General features: G+C 39.7%; 1 protein-coding gene across 6 annotated transcripts in view; it reads right to left on the reverse strand.

Annotated features, from left to right (window-relative positions):
• Positions 1-16204, reverse strand: part of LOC139114082 (pre-B-cell leukemia transcription factor 1-like) — a 94691-nt gene extending 78487 nt beyond the window's left edge. For 3 of the 6 annotated variants that reach the window (XM_070675596.1, XM_070675595.1, XM_070675591.1), the window contains exons 1-2: positions 15739-16204; positions 15524-15597 (exon numbers count right to left, since the gene is read on the reverse strand). In XM_070675596.1, coding sequence (XP_070531697.1) covers positions 15524-15597; positions 15739-15974 — 310 coding nt within the window. In that variant the 5' untranslated portion in view covers positions 15975-16204. Of the gene's footprint in view, positions 1-15523; positions 15598-15732 lie in introns of all 6 variants that reach the window. The other 3 variants (XM_070675592.1, XM_070675590.1, XM_070675594.1) reach the window with 2 other exon arrangements.
• Between the last annotated feature and the right edge of the window lie 1018 nt (positions 16205-17222).

A 17222-nucleotide genomic window follows, 5' to 3' on the forward strand; every position in this document is an offset into this window, starting at 1 on the left:
TTGAGTGTTTGGTGGACGAAATGTTTCTTTCCAAGACTTGTTTTTCACTAAACAACAAACACTGGTGCCTTCAGAAGTTGTAGAGAGATGCTCTGAATAAAATTATAACAGCTACAGTTTTCTGTTGGTTTCACACCCTCTTTGCCTTACTTTCCAATATAAACACCAGATTTACATGTGTGTTATCGCCAAAACACAAACAGCGAAAGATGAAATTAATGGCAACTTTCAGTACACAGAACAAGTTTCTTAATCAGCGAAATTCCAACTAAAAAAAATGCAGATGACTGTCAAGAGATAGACACTGATTGACAGATTTACTTCTAAATACAAGCCATTACTCTCGTCCTTTGTCTCAATTGAAAAACTGGTTTGGAAGACATTTTATATGGGCACACGTCCCTATCTATTCTGGGCAGCAAAATAGAAGAAACACACCTACAGTAAATGTCAGACAACCAGTACTGAGGAAGGTGTGCTGCACAGGCCATTACACTGACAATGAAATTTTGATTAAATGGTTTCCAAGGAAACCAACTCAGAACATACAAGTATTTCCATCGGCGAGAAAACGTCAAGATGGATTCTGTCTTGGAGGAAAGGCACACCGTGAACACCTGGGGGGAAAGCAGCTATATTGGGGCCAGCTCTCAGTGTTCCCAAAGGGTGGGGGTATCATACCTTGGGGGCTATCTGTCTGTTACAACAACCCCCCTCCCCTGAAGGTAGGCATTGGTATTTCACACATGATAGGCTGTGTAGCCTGCAGACTTCCCAAAGGAATGTGTTCGACAATAGTAATCGATTCGAACAGACACTCCGTATCTGGCAAGGAAACAAAATTCGCCTTTGATATATGTCCATTACCTGGGATGACTTTCGTATAGCCCTCTCTTTAATTTACTTTCCTTTAGAGAAAAAAAAACAAAAACATTTTGCTGATTTACTGGGTCAATTTACAGCCTGTTCAGAATTTCTAGCTGGAGACAAGTATTTGTTTTGTTTTGTTGTTGTGGTGTTTCGTCATTTTAGCACCTACAACAAAAAAACAATACAAGCACGTGGGCACCTCTTACAAATAGTCAATAACTCTTAAAGTTTGTGTAAACTCACTGCTGAAAGACATTTACACTTGTTACTTCGGAAATATTGTTTGGAATTACAATGATGATGAAAACAAAATTTGAAAAAAAACCCCGTTCTTTTCCAGTAAGGATTTCAAAATTTAATGGCTACTTATATTCTCAGACATCAACCATGTACTATTGAGGTTCTATCACCCTGTGAAAATTTTTTTTAAGTTTATCAAAACTCGTCGCTGGAAATGAGTTATGTCTGGTGATCCACCACAGTATCACCTCCATAATACTTTGAGTTCAGCAGCCCTGTAGTGTTCTGGCCATGCAGCATCTGCACCAACCGCGCCCAGGAGTACACAATTATCGTGTCAAACTTTACATGTACAATGCACAGCCACAGACAGTTGTATATCACACGAGAAAATTAAAGGACAGTTTTAAAACATATGGACTTGGCTGGGCAAGACTGAAAGACAATTGTTGAAAGACATGGTTATAATTACAACAGGGAATGACTAGTTGGTAATTTGAGGGGAAGGGGGAGTCTGGGGGTGGCCACTGAAGCAGTTCATATTTATCAAATTCATCAGATGTGCAGGCAAGCTCAAACGGGAAGGGAGAGAAACTGACATGACCACTGGACTTCAAGGGGTCTTTCTTGAGATGAATTCTTGATATAAAACAAAACAAGAAACAAAATAAATTTATCAAGGTCTATGTTTCTAACATGAGAAGAATTTGAAGTCTGTTTTTTTCCGAGGAGAATTCCACGATAAAGCATTCCTGGTTTTCTGATGAATGGCACGCGGTGACCTTCCCCCACCTCTGTTCCAAACCGACACCTTTGCTAATGCTCCCTATTCATAAACGGCACCTTCTAAAGTTGTAAATAACATCTGATACTTCATACTGGTGGCGTATCTCCACTGGGAGTACCCCTGTTTACTCTTGGTACCCTGTCCAAAACATCTTCCTTCGCTCAGGGAGCAGGCAACATACACCCTCCACTCGCCCTGGCGAAGGTCTGGCCAACTTCGCAAGAATGTTTACAATCCATAATTACTGCTGTCCGTGGTACATTAAATAATAACGAATTTTCTGTCTAGTGTACGTACTTTTTCTAGTTTTAACAAGGTCTTCTGCAACCCAGCACCAAAAAAATGTACGCACCAGTCAAAATATTTTTCATCCGATCCACGAGCTCTACTGCAGCATGAGTATTTCTTGCCGAGTGCACATGGCTGTTTGAGAGTATCATCCCGGAATGCCCGGAGTTGTGGGTCTCGGCATTCCTGGTGCCAATACCATTGACAGTCAGACTTGATTTATGAGCACAGCGGGAAAACGACAGGCCAGCAAAAATCATTCCATTTAACTTAGGATTAAAACTGAAATGGCAGAATCTGATGCAGACAGTTCGCTCTTCTAATGACAGATTAATAGAGAACACAGAGAGCCGGCTAAACAGCTCATCAAACGGCAGTCTCCCAAGATGTCTGTCAGATTTACCTATTCCTTTAATTAATGCACAGCTTAGCGCATTGTATTATGGCCTTACGAACAGTAGATTAAGCCAGAGCACTGGGCCAGAAGATGTAATTTGGAGAAAGATTAATTAACTATGAACTGTTCGGCTTCACTTCACATCCCTGTTGAAAGTATTTTCCATTAGGGGGTACAAATGGGGAAATTCCACCAGAAAATGGAGTGGAATACTAAATTTACCTCTGGCTGAGGATGCAGTGAGTATGGGGGATATATTTTTTGTGTGTCCTTTCTGAGAATTTCCTCGTTACTGGAATCAAGGGCAATGTGAGATCAGGACAGGCCTATTAATCATTCTTTGTATACATTGCCGTCTGGCTGGCTATAAACACAGAACGTCAAATTGGTTTGAGGTCTTTTTCAGCCCCCCCCCGACAAATTTTCGCCACCAGGATCGCGCGTGTAATTATTTTCGAGACATGGGGTGAAAGTGTAACCTCAGCTGCCAAAAGTTACATTGTAAAGAGAACTGCAGCATCATCTGACTATCGCTTGTCGGCAAGACCGGTGGGTGAACTCAAAAAAGACAATAGTGATTAGGGTAATAAGGGAGCCTTCGTCTCCCCGACAGAAGTGTACTCAAACCGTTTCATTTACGCACGTTTGACTTCAACTCTGCCGTGTTTAGTCAAGCCGATTTAAATCATCATTGTACCTAATTCACACATGCACACGCACACACATACAGTATATAAACGTCATGCACACGCAGAGTCAAATCTTATCACATGACTGAAATCACCTGACCAGCCAAGGAGTTGATACATGTACAAAAAGTTGCCGAGGAAAAGAACCTCGCACACAAAATGCCTACTGAACAAAAATGGCCAATCTAACTTACCGTATTTCACTTTATTTAGCATGACCTAGAAAACTCTTTCATTGTCTTTAATACCTGACCTGGAAACTCTTCACTGTGTGACCTGAAAAAACTCAGCTTTCAGCGATAAATAACTCAGACACGACCAGGCGTAACTTCTCGCTGAATGTTGAAACTTGGTGAGATGTTACATCACGATTGTTAACATTCATAACATTGGTAAAATTGGATTTATTCCATTGTGCCAATGCTCAAAAGTACACACTTCTTTTCAGAAACATTTGTTCAGCACTGTACATGGCTGTAACCATATTAGTTTCTGACAATCTACACAACACACACGGGTGCGTAATTCCCCATCCCAGGCTTTCACAACCCTGTGTTTCTCTAGCAATTGAACAGATCAGCTGGGTTTATCAGTTCTGCTAGCAACATTTTGGAGTGAGGGGTTTGTTGGAGAAAGCGTACGGGAGCTTATTCTTCTGCAAAACAGACCTTCTGTGTGTCTACTATATTACAGAAGTGTACTTATAGCGAGGGCATCTATCACTGTATGCTACATGTCAAAATATGTAAATAATGATGCAATTTACCAAAATACCTGTACAAAATTTGAATGACGGTGAATCATTGCTCGTGACAGATGAGCACTGCAGAAGCTGCCACACTTCACAAGAACAGTTGGTATTGACAAAAATTAATTTCTGGAGCAGTCTTTTCATTTGATCAGAGTGAACGCTCCCTCAAATATACACATGTACAGCATGCTGCTGCCAGCCTGTACCACTGTCGCTCAAGACTAGAAAAGTGAGTTTAATGACTTTTTTTTTCAGTGAGTGCGTACATCCATGTGTGTGATACTGAAGGAAAAAATGGGACGATAATGTTTAAAATGGTTTATCTCCGAGATCACTGCACTGCAATGATTGAGGGTAGTCAGTTCTAACATATGGTGGTTTCTGTCCATAAAACGCCACAAAAACAGTGTCAATTATTCGACTAATGGATATACACACGCACACATACACACACAAATAAAGGCTTGCTGACGCAATAAAAACCACACATGAAAACCTTCAGCAACAAAGCGACAAACTTTCTCACCGCTTTCCAGGCTGAATGGGAAGCTAGACCAGTTTTTTTTTTTCAACAGTAATAAATGCGAACAAACAAAAAACATACTTCAAATGTGCAAAACGTGTTGGTAAAGAGACCGGCAACCCATGTCGACAACACAAAGGATCAGTCACACATGTGCGTGCAACGCTGTCTTCTATTACGCTGATTAAACATATCGCCACCCCTCTTCCAACGGAAACTCTGGGATTGAAGCTTATAAATTTTGTCAACAGGCTTTATCCCTATTTCACAAATTTTTTTTTTCGATCCGGTTTTTGTTTTATTTTATCGGTGATGCAAAACCGAATCACCTCATCGGGTCTGAATAGTAGACGTTGTTGTGGCCCTGAATACATATTCATGACTTCAGCTCCGCTAAATATGAGGACAACATCTGTTAAGTTTTGTTCTCGGATGACTATTTTTGAATGTAAAACAACCTAAAAAGAAACCTGCCCCCAACTCTTGTACAATGGGCTGTTAGTTTTGATAAGTGCAGCGGTTAGTGTGTACTTTTCCCCCTTTCAGTACAACAAGTCACAACTGAAGGGCTTCCCCTATATCATAGCCGGACCAAATTTGCTACTGTTCATGCCTGACTTTACTTCTCCTTCTCACTGATATTACTGCGATAACCATAAACAACAGAAAACAGAAACTCAAGATTGAAGCGATTTTTTTTTTTTTCTTTTTGCCTGGCCATGACCTTCGCACCTTCACTCTCAAAATATTCAAACTTCACCCTTAACATCAGAGATAATGTGTGCAAAGTTTGCATCTGTTGATAATACCTGCAAAATGTCAATATTTGCACAGGCACACACAAACACCCAACATTGACATAGATTTAGATATAATATACACCAAAATCACAGGTGTCTTCCAAGGAACTACAAAGCCAAATAACATAGTGATGAGTATGTCTTATCCGTCTCCTTAAGTATGTGTGTGTCTGTGTATGAATATATATATATATATATATATATATATATATATATATATATATATATATATATATAATATATATATATAATATATATATATATATATATATATATATATATATATATATATATGTATGTATGTATGTATGTATGTATACACACGCACACACACACACACACACAAGTGTACATATTGACATTATTTGAATTATTGTTCAATATTCCTACTAACTGATATTTCTTGTTTCATAGTTATTGCTCCTCTTCAAGAAGTTACCTTTTTTTTCTTTAAAGAATTAGCTCTAGCTTAATTATATTTGACAGCACCAATGCCATCAAAATGCTTGAAACCATAAAGGATGACAAATATGTATGGATCGGGAAAATAAAAATAGACAAATAAATCTCTCAAAATCGTGATAATAAATTGCCACACAACAAAATGGCAGCCACCAGTCCCCGATGATAACCTTAAGGGCTTGCCCGACACAGTGTAATCTTCTCTCGACATAGAGTAATCTAAAAATTCCCCTCTCAAAATAGTGGGGACACATTTCGGAACAGACGCAATTTAAGTTTGTAATCAGCACAAAGCTTATAAGAGATTAAAGGTCCGGTCCTCTGTTCTGAACACAAAATTTTCGACATATAAAAAAAGAGTTGATGGTCCCCCAGAGGAGCTTCAAGACTTGTTTATCTTGATTTTCAAAACATTGGTTTCTTCGAAATTGTGTCTTGTCACTTTTATCTAGTTTCAGGCAATCAAAATGATTCCTGGCTTAGAGCGACTTGCTAATGGGTTAGAACAATTTACTGGCAAATTCTGAAACACTATTTTTGTGTTAATGTAGTGCCGTAACGCCAACGAAAGCTCTACAAGCCGTGGAAAGCTTCGGTGGCATGCCCTCTGTCACGCTGAATCCATCAGTGTTGCCTCACAAGACATTTTACCCGAGCCACGTTTTCCAGCAGAAGACCGATCCCCATTGGCTAAATCAAATTTTCTCATGATTTGCTTGCAAAATGGATTACTGCAGCCGGGGCCGACTGTTTTGCTAAAATAACCACTCACAAAGACTGAAATCTAATCTTATAAATTCAATTCCGTTTTCGTTTTCTCAGCATTGTGCGCCATGATCACAGCGAATATTGGAGATGCCCAGCCTGTCTTTGTTGTGAATCTACACAACATTATTGGGGTCAGGCAAAATTGCTACATTACAAAAGGCTGGCTACATCTCCTGGGGTTGGAAGAACAGGATAAAAGCTCTAATAGCAAACCATTAGTCTTAATGCACCGTATTGGCTAAACACAAAAAAGCATTAAGCATTGGAATAGGCCAGACTCCACTCCGAGCCGAGATCTCTTGCCTGGCATCCCTTTGGTATCGTAAGACTTCTAACAACACTGAACCAGGAAAAGAGAAGCTGTGCTTGGCATTTGGAAAGCCATTAATAGGAAGTGACACCATTATTAAATGAAAGAAATTCACATTTATGAGAAATTGGTAATAGCAGTAGAAAAGTGGGTCTTTCTTTAATGCAAGGGCAAGGGTCGGAGGCAAAGTAATACGGGGACAAAGCTCTATTTGATAGTGCGTTGCTCTGTAAACTGTCTACAAACACACTTTTTTTGTAAGTCTCTGTCTCAATGCCCTGTTTTTGTTGGCAGGATGTTTTGAAAAGAATTTCTCAAGTTGTGCAAAAATTTCTGATCGTGCTGCTAACATACAAGTGAGAGAGGGGGGCAACTTTTGCGACAGCAGAATACACAGACATGTGCAGACACATAGATACAGAGACATTGAGTCACACGGTCATGCAAATCACCTGCAACCTCTCTGTTTGTGATCTGCTGGGCTGAACTTACATGTCTTGAACTTACAAAAGCTAACATACCAAACACGATGAGACGCTGCACATTTCCAAGCACTTCTACAACACAGAAACTGATTTCTATAAATTGCTCTTCGTAAAGGCTGGAAAATTTTTTTTTTTTTGCCGAAAGATTTGAAACAAAATTGATCTGCTTCAGGAAGCATCTGATAATGCCCTTTTCTCCCGTGATGTATTATCGGATGTTTTTGATAAACTTTCTGTCAATCAAAATTTTTGAAGTGTGAAAATTTCATCGAAAGACCAAACTTCCCTCTGGGGAAAAGTCACAGCAAGCTTAACTCGGCCATGCTTGCAACGCACTGTATGAATTAAAAACTAAAACAAACAAATAAATTATGGTTTAAAATTACATATTTCTCATGTTCATTGTTTGCGGAACTCGGGTTGACCTATGTTCGCTGGAGAAAAAAGATAGTGTCGATTACACTGACCAATTACATTCTTCCAATTATCAAAATTGGTAAATATGACAATCGAGGCTTGTAATTTATCATTTTGCAAAAAAAATGACGGCTGGTATGAAAAAATTGAATTACGTTCTCCCTGACCTGCCATCGTATGAACATTACCATTTGATTTTTGGATTTTTTTAATATTTTGAGGCTGACAGTGACAATGGCTTTCATGGAATTTCAGTCTTTTCATATAAGGCTTCTAGTGTTCTTGATGGGCAGAATGTCAGGCAGTGGGCTTTGGCCTAATCAGCTGTTAAAACAAAATAAAGATCAAGTTATCAGCGTCCTATTATCTGAGCTAAAGAGTGAAATTCGAAATTCAATTTACAGTGTGTTTATTCTGCTTGGGGAGAGCCAGCCAGGGCTTCCCCTGCTTGGCTTCATTTACTGGCAGACTGCAAGTCGGCCATGACAGGTCTCCGTTCCCTGGACTGGCCAGAAAACCAAACCTGACAGATTAAACCTGATGTACGTCGTTGCGAATCGCTTTCCCACTAATTAATATGACAGAACCCCCCTTTGGCTTTTCAAACGGCAGGGGAGCCCCCGCTGACCGTAAAACAATCCGTGTTCTGACACCGTGTTCACGCAGCTAAACATCGCTACCTGGTATTAAAACGACAGCCCCAATCATAGCACGCTCCTCGGAGAGACCTAATGCGGGCTTGCTGCCTGGATCCACATTTTATATAATGTAACCAAGTCATAACATCATGTTAAAGTTACTGCATTAAAACACTTTTTTCCAAACCACCCGAGGACAGGAAGGCAAGGCCTGCGCGCACAGGCAATTCCATTCAGCTTAATGTTATATTGACACATACATTGAAAAGCCAGCCCTTTGGGCAGTTCATTTAAAACTAGAAGAAATTGAGTTCTGTACATACACGTCTGTCATCTTTCTGTGGTGTATCTACAGAACACAGCCCCAAGCAAGAGCTGGAAACAAAACAGCGTCTGCACATATCGCTGAATAGACACAGCAAAAAAAGCGGGGACATGACACAATGGCAAATATCCTCTAAAGAAAAAGGAATTCTAATGTAATCGCGAAAAATTTAAACAGGCCTTTAGACACGGTAAAATGGAATTAAAAGGTTTAATTGTATATAAACTGATTTGGAGAAAACAGAGTGCCAGCATAATGTAAGACAGATATTTACTTTGTATTCAACGGAGCCATTCATCACGGTTACACATTCCCCCTAGTTTTATGATCGCATAAATGTCAAGATTGCCCGACTCTATCTATATAATGAAAATAAATATAGAACAAAACAAGCTATTGCCATTTATCACTTTGTGCACCGGAAAATAAATTTGAAGCGGAAACATCCTTAACACATTGTCTTCTTCAATGCTTAATGCGAAGATTCAGAGCTAATGTCTTCCTCACACATTCAGCATGATGTGTGCGTATGGACTCGGTTTTGAATGCTTGTCTGCCTGTGTATTTTCAGCTTCTCAGTATATCCCTGACAGTCAGATTTACCTCAAAATTCACATATTTATAATCCATCTGTTAATCCATACTTTTTAATTCCCCATCTTACTAACTTATATACATTTGAAATTTTATTGCAACATTTCTTCAGAAGCCAAATAAATATTTCATTTAGATCAGAGTTGTTGCTAGATTTTTTTGAACTTTTTATAAAATTGTAAAAGAAAAATATGCATGGCTTGAATTGACAATTTTCAACATGCTAATAACAAAATATCACCTCAATAAAGCATCGCTTCACACCTTCCACCAAAACAAAATATCAGAAAACACAGATTTAGCCACAGGTTTTACACCTTCTACTGTCAGATCATCAAATAATTCAAAGAAACCCATGTTCCTGTTAAATCAAGGAGGAGAGGTCATTATGGCTATGACCAGGTTATTATTGCTTACATAAGGTCATTATCGCTTAGACCAGGTTATTGTAACTTACATCAGGTCATTATCACTTAGACCCAGGGTCATTATTGCCCAGACCACCTAATGCTCTTCCTATAAAGAGAACCATTGTTGATAAAGCTATAAGGTAGAGCCTTTAAAAGTAAATGCCATGGCCATAAAACGTATTAGCAATTACTTGTGAATAGCCCAGCAAAATCTGGGCTTTTTGTATTCACCATGCATATAACATCCAGGTAATTTTTCCCGCCAAATTACAGAAACAAATATTCATGTTTGTTGTCAGTTTTCTTCTTATGATTTTATAAATTGTTATTCACTTGACGCAAAAAATAAACATTGACATTTTCATATGAAAACCAAGCATTTTGAAAGATGATAGTTGCCTGAAGATCATATTCACAGCAAATCTCGAAGCTAATGTCAACATCAGTCAGGTCATGTTGATAATATAATAGTCTACACATTTTAGTAGGGCACTTTTTCGGGCTTTTAAAAAATTTAATACAGGTCTTCCATTTACACTTCACAGCTGACTGTTTTGACAAGTTTATTGTATAATTCCCACTTTGCGACCATTTTGCAATAAAACGAACGTAGGTATCATGCTTTTTCCCTCTAATCTGAAAAACTGATTGGTGCAATAACACTGAACTCATTCCGGGCAGATAAAAACTGGAAGCCCTTCCTGCAAAACCAATCTCCATTATGAAATAGTTCTTTTTGGTTGGCCTGTTGGGAGATACTAGAGAAGACAATTGTAGTTTATGTACGACCATCAAAATGCCTATCACCCTCAGGCAATTTTCAAAAGATCAGAAAAACAACACGGCCATCTTGTTCTGACATTCGACATGAGTCACTTACCATGCAATAAAATCCTCAACATTAAACTAAGTGGAGGGACATGAAATTTTTACAACTTTGGGAGTTTGACAATTTTCAACTTTTGTTACTGTTATATTTGATGAACTGTGTACAGAGCGATGTAAAAAGTGATGTACGACCGACTCACAGAGAGCCCACAAATCAGTCCACACAATGCTGCAGTGTACACTTCTCATGCGATCACTGAACGAGTGCACACGACATGTCTGTTTGCTATTTCTGCTCGGTGAACATGCAGGGCAGTGACAGACGACCGTTCATATTGACCTAATAATGGCCTTTTCAGCATTTGAGATGTTCCATATTCAAGGAACTGGTTCCTTTTTTTCAGTTTTCAAATCTGCACTTAAATTCTACATATCAAACTTGTTCATTTTCCTAAATTCTACATATCAAACTTGTTCATTTTCCTAAATTCAGAAGTATAAATTCGCCCACCACTTCTGAAATTCTACCTTCCTTTCCGCAACTCTCAGGTCGGTTCTAAACAACGGAAACACTGTATACGATTCGATATTCATAGCCTTTCCTGCAGCTCGTCTGAATATTTCTGTATACATCATATTTACTGGGAAACATAACACAAAGACTATTAAGGACAAGGAGGAAATTATTAATTCATTTCTAAAACAAACATGGACCTTATCCCTGTTAATTAATTTTCCCTCATCTAAAGATGTGACATTTTTACTGTATGTGGCCCAGTGACGCATGGTTTCAGTTGGGCTAAAAATGTCCTTTGTTTTACATCTTATGCAGAATTCAACACATAATCTCTGAATAGCTTTTGACACATCAGACTTCAGCAGCCGATAAAATGCAACTGCTGCTGTATGATGTCTTCCTACCCATATTCACATCATTTTAACAAAACTTGCAGAGATGATGCTGTTGATGGGTAATTCTATGAGCACAAATTTTATACCTCGACGATGTGTTATGGAAAAAACAGTCCACCGGCACACAACAAGGCTAACATTGTCAAGGTTAACATATTCTGGAAGGACAGTCCTTCGTCAAGGGCAATTAATTTTACAGTACACAGCCATGAACGCTCGATGAAAATTGTCAATCATCTTAGAAAAAACAAACTGCTGAGATATTTTATAAATACGAATGAATTCAAGGGAATTGACCTGTTAGCAAGCACTTCTTGAAAATATTGGCTGCAAAGAACAAGATATATGCAGGCATTATTACAGTTTTGGTATAGAGGTTTGAGCTTCGAACAATGAAAATCAACATATGGTGTCACCAGGGTAAAATGTGTCTTCGTAAGCTAAATAACCTACACACAGCCTCTGCACATAATGAAAAAAAAAACTAAATCTACACAGAAAACATGCATGACAGAGCTACAGATAACGAAGTAATGCTCCCCAAATAAGAGAACACGAAGACGCAAAAAAAAAAAATCGAATCGTGCAATCAATATCCAACTTCTCATGATTTCCCCAGACGCTTTCAACAAACTGAGACAGGAACGATATGGTGACCATGTACAAACCGCTACGACCAACTGAGTACATTTCCCAGAGAATCACAATCGATCTAGAACAATAGATACCCTGTCTGCGGCAGTATTCCGACTGCAGTGATCTGATGCCCTGATAAAGAATGACTCCCTCTCCAACTACCACCAAATAAAAGAGCTTCAGCATATCATTTTGTTTTTTTGTCATATGCTTTGTAGGGGCCAACAGTGATAGTCGGCGATCAGCTGATAGGGTTCACAGTTTTCCCCCTGTAACACGCATACATACACTGAGCTCGCTCAAAACAAGTCTCCTGTCCTTCAACATACGGAGACCACACTTGCTGATTCTGTTTTCAGAACTCTTTTCGTACAATTATTCTTGTCACAACAAACTAGAAGATGTATTTTAAAATAACAACACAACTTATCAAAAATAGAATTATATCTGTTTGTGCTGAAGGAGAGAATGGACAAAAGTGGTCTTTAGCCCTTATGGCCTACATTGCCACATTGAATTAGCATCACACAGTAAGTTAAGACAGTTTTACTATGCTGCTGTAGATAAACGGGTAGTATGTTTCCACACACAGATTTTCAAAAATACACTATTGGCTCCAAATGGCAACCAGGTCACCTACACTTATTTTTTTCTCGCTGCTAAATGCAGCAAAAAGAAAATATCAGTGGTGAATGTATATTTTATGTTGACATCTGTTGGGGACTGCTTTTCTCGGGGAGCACAGCTAACAATTGCAAAGGTTTCATAAGCAATGATAAAAATTTATTACCAATGGAAAATTTCAAATAAAATGTCAGAAAAGACAGATTTAGCCACAGGTCTTACAGAAGAAGCTGAAAAAAGCTTTCTTTACATGTATGGTGAAATTTGCTATCAATGCAAGTTTTATGTCCCCACTCGTGCGATTTTCAATGCTGAACGACCAGGAAGGTACAAAGTTTCAACTTTCTATGCGCTGGCTGGATTTGCTTTCTAACTGACTCAGCCATGACTTCGTAAGTCTGTCTGTTTGTGTTCGTATTTGTGTAAAAGACCTGTCATATTTGCAATTCAAGACCTTCGAGAACACAACATCGGTAAACGTTTGCCATTTCGACCTAACAAAAAGAAAACAGTTGCAAGTCAGACAAAGTGTTGGCCATGCAAGGCCACTGCCAAGAAGGTTACAATCTTTCAGTCAGCTGAAAAAGGTATAACATTTGCAATTTTCTTAGCCTTAAATTTCTCTGGAGAGAGAAGAGAGTTGTCTGTACAACGATCAAATGAGCGGATGCCCTCTGCTACCTTTGCTGAAGGGACAGATATTTTTAAACAGGGGGAACCCACAATTAATTACTTCTCATCTATCAAGTTCATGGCAATAAATTGTCAGTCAAAATACTACTCCCAATATACCATGTTTGAATGTTCCGTCGGTTCAGTGAAGAAGTCAAGACTTAGCGAGCCCAACATAATGGCCTTGGTGAAACTCTTCCCAATCCCAGATTCAAGCCCATCTACTTGGGAAAATTTGCATCGGAAAAGGTACAGATAGGAAACTAAATGCCTAGCTAATTCAAATTTGAATTTGTTTGTAATGTGAACGAATGCACAACCATGGCTATCAGCTAAATGAACTTTCCCGAGTCAGCGTACGATTTTCATCAGATTGAGGCCCTCTGTGGCCAGCCGAATCGTCAAACGTCTGGGTCGGTTGTGTACGTTACTGCAAAATTTTATGTCAAAATTCAGAAAAACTTTAGATGCACTGAACAAACAATTCACTCTGCTTGTACAATGTGACCTGGTCTTGCACTGACCCGAAAAGCACTTGCCCTAAGCACCAGAGCAGACACAAGAAATAAAAGTTGAGAGATGCACAAGATCCAAATCAGTCCTCTCTCAGAACCAAATGAGTCCACACTGACGACAAATTTAGTATTCATCGTCGACTTCAAGTTGAGTATTTACGTTATTACGCCGTCTTCACCAAAGATAAATCAATTCCCTAACTGACCCGAAAGCGTTGGAATGTTTTTGTTGCGCAGCAGACATTGATTGATTGATAGGATGGCCAACGTTTAAAAAATGACAAAAAAGTTTAGGTCTCGAATGAGCCCAAGGGATGCGTACCGGTTTTTCTAAGACTCGCAGGACTAAACTTTCACAACTGAATAACACAACATTTTTGACCAAAATTGAACTGAACTAGTGGCAACTGAAGCGATTTTGACAACTTGGCAACACAATTTGGGTTGTAACTATTTGTGTAAAGCATCAACTTAGAGATGTTCCTTGTCATACTGCGGGTTTTTGAAGCGGTTTGCCAAGCGCCTTGACACGCATAAGTGTAACCCTTTTTTTCTGGAAATCGAGACTTCGAAGAGGCCGCCAGAAAAAGTAATAACATCAGTGTGCGGATAATAACAGCGAAGCCAACAACCCGCCATCTGCACGTTTGTCTTGCATTTGCTGGTCAGCGGTAGTCTATGTGGCGCCGTTATGAATGCAGAAAGTATAGCTATGCTGTGTTGTGGTGCTCGGTCACTGCAGCCAACTTGTGGCGTTGATGTTGCGATCCATGAATTCCAGTCCCTATGTCCCGAGCTCCTGGCTAGACAGCACTGCACTGGCTACTTCCTGAATTTATTACACGGGAAATTGCATTGGTTCAAACTTGTTGCCTGGATTTCATGACTGGATTTCAAGTTGCAGGGTAAGTTCTATGTTTTTTTTGCAATGCAATCAACCCGACGAGAAACTTCACAACGCGCTGAGTGTGTGAATCTCGACGCAAAGTTCGGAAGCGATATCGCTGTCCACCCGACGTACGGTACGGAGTGAGTAACCGCTACACAACAAACACTCAACGGTGTGTCTGGTCCGCGGTGTCCTGAAATGCCCGCTTGTCTGGCGGCTTGTATAAGCTACAAACTGAACACGGGCGCTAATAATCCAAATTTAACAAGTGTGTCAGCAATAGGCATTTTCATGGCGTCAAAAACTGATGCACAGAATGCGACGCAAACATTGATGTGACATCGTACGGTTTGTTACACCGAGTGTCAACTGCTGCATGCACAGTGCAGTGCACAGTGATCACTCGAGACAAAAAATTATAGCGACGTTCCTCGCCGCCGTGCTCCGTTCATGGCCTGCTATGTCATTATTCATGGCTATATTTCACCCGATAGAGTGCTTTGAATAATATTTAGTAAATATGTCGGTGATTGACTACGCTATCGTGGGAAACACTGGCCGCAATATTTTGGAGGGAAATGTTCGAATCCTGATCGAACCAACATGGCGGCTGCCTTATAAACAACGTGAAGCATATACACACACACATACACAACTCGCTCCCCGACACCGTACGCAGAAATTTGTACTGACCTGTTTTCTCTTTAATCTCGCATAGCACGTTAAATAACGCAGGCTTCATTCGATGACAGTTCAGGGCATGTTTCCTGTGAATGGAAACAGAAATATCGTGTCAGGGGCACGGTAACTGCGGCGATCGACCGCGACCTTTTGCATGCAGGAAAACGGGGATCGACAAAGTACAGGAATTTCCAGGGATTTTGTTCAAATTTCACACTTACTCGTACCTTGCCTGTGCTTCATCCAAGCTCTGGTCAGTGATAGTCATAATCTGCTGGAGGATGTCGCCGATCTCTTGCTTCCTGGTCTCTTGTTCGGCTGGCAGATGCTGGTCGGCTGATGTCGGTTGCATGTGCGAAGACATTATGCCTGAGTGAACTACGCTTGGACCAACTTGAGCCATCGTCGCTGGAGCTAGCGATTGTTGCATGTGCCTACTGATTTGAATTACTGAGTCCTCCATCCAAAAAACATACAGAATGTCACGCTCTTTTTTACCCTTCTCCCCTGATCGCTTGTATATTACTCCACTGGCGCGCCGAAGTCACTTCAAATCCACCGCTCGATGGCCGTCAGGGCCTTTTATAGACGTATACTGTGTAGTAAAGTTGGTAAAAATGAAGTATTTGTATTCTCTGTTTGACGGAGGGTGGGTAAGATCCCAGCTTGACGTCTCTGTAATGCCACTCAACTCAACAAACGTGTCAACTTGCAAGCCACTAAGCTCCGCCCTTATACTTGATTGACAGTTTCTATAGCAACTCATTAAAAGACCTTTTATGATGTTGATAGTGTTCATGTAGATGATGCATAAAATACGAGTTAGCTCCTAAATTATTGCGTCTAGATTGACTAAATTTAGTTTTCCACGTTGTTTCGTTTGGATAAAGCCAGGTCTCTAAGGGAAGCTATGCATGATGAATTTTTCATGTTACAAGCCGGCTGCAGAGAGAGACGGTCCTAGAAAATCGTGTCGCTCTTCTACCTTGCGGGGACGCAGCGGGGATACGCCCGATCTGCGAACTTTACCCCGTTCACCAACGCTCTTTCAGGGTATACAATACATAATGTGCTAAAGTTAAATCGTAAAAGTGTGTGAAAATTGCTCAGAGTCGTGCAAATCGACCTGAAGAAAATTTATCTAATTTTTTTAGACACGAAATTATTCTCAGTTGGCTAATTTTTACGTTTTGCCAACGCTTCACTCCTTCAACAATCGTGTTAATTTACAGATGGTCTTAGCGAAAAGGGAATTCCCATTGCTGCGGAACATATCCATTTTAATGTTATTTTGAGAATTATAAAAAATGGGCTTGGTTTTGATTTAAATAATTATAGCATATAAATAAGGAGTTCTTATCGACATTGTTTTGTTTGTTTTCACATCTACATTAAGCTTTTTACCCATTTTGATAGTTTCATTTATTTTACATTTACCAAATTAAGAATTCATTCCGAGAGCATAGAGTTATTACCTGCAACCTGTCACACGAGATGAGAAATTGTATGAAAATAATTATATGATATACAGGTGCAAAACGTGACAAGAAGCCCAGACATTTGCGTTCTGCTATATCAAGCTTGTTTGATTTGTGGAGTTCATGTGTAATACCCAAGACCCTTGTAACAACAACTTTACTGTCCCTCCCTCGGTTCGTCCTACTTGATGGCAACACAATTTATGATGATTAGAGGGGATTGTCGATTATTC

The sequence above is a fragment of the Ptychodera flava genome, chromosome 16 (genome assembly GCF_041260155.1).
Source record: "Ptychodera flava strain L36383 chromosome 16, AS_Pfla_20210202, whole genome shotgun sequence".
NCBI lineage: Eukaryota > Metazoa > Hemichordata > Enteropneusta > Ptychoderidae > Ptychodera > Ptychodera flava.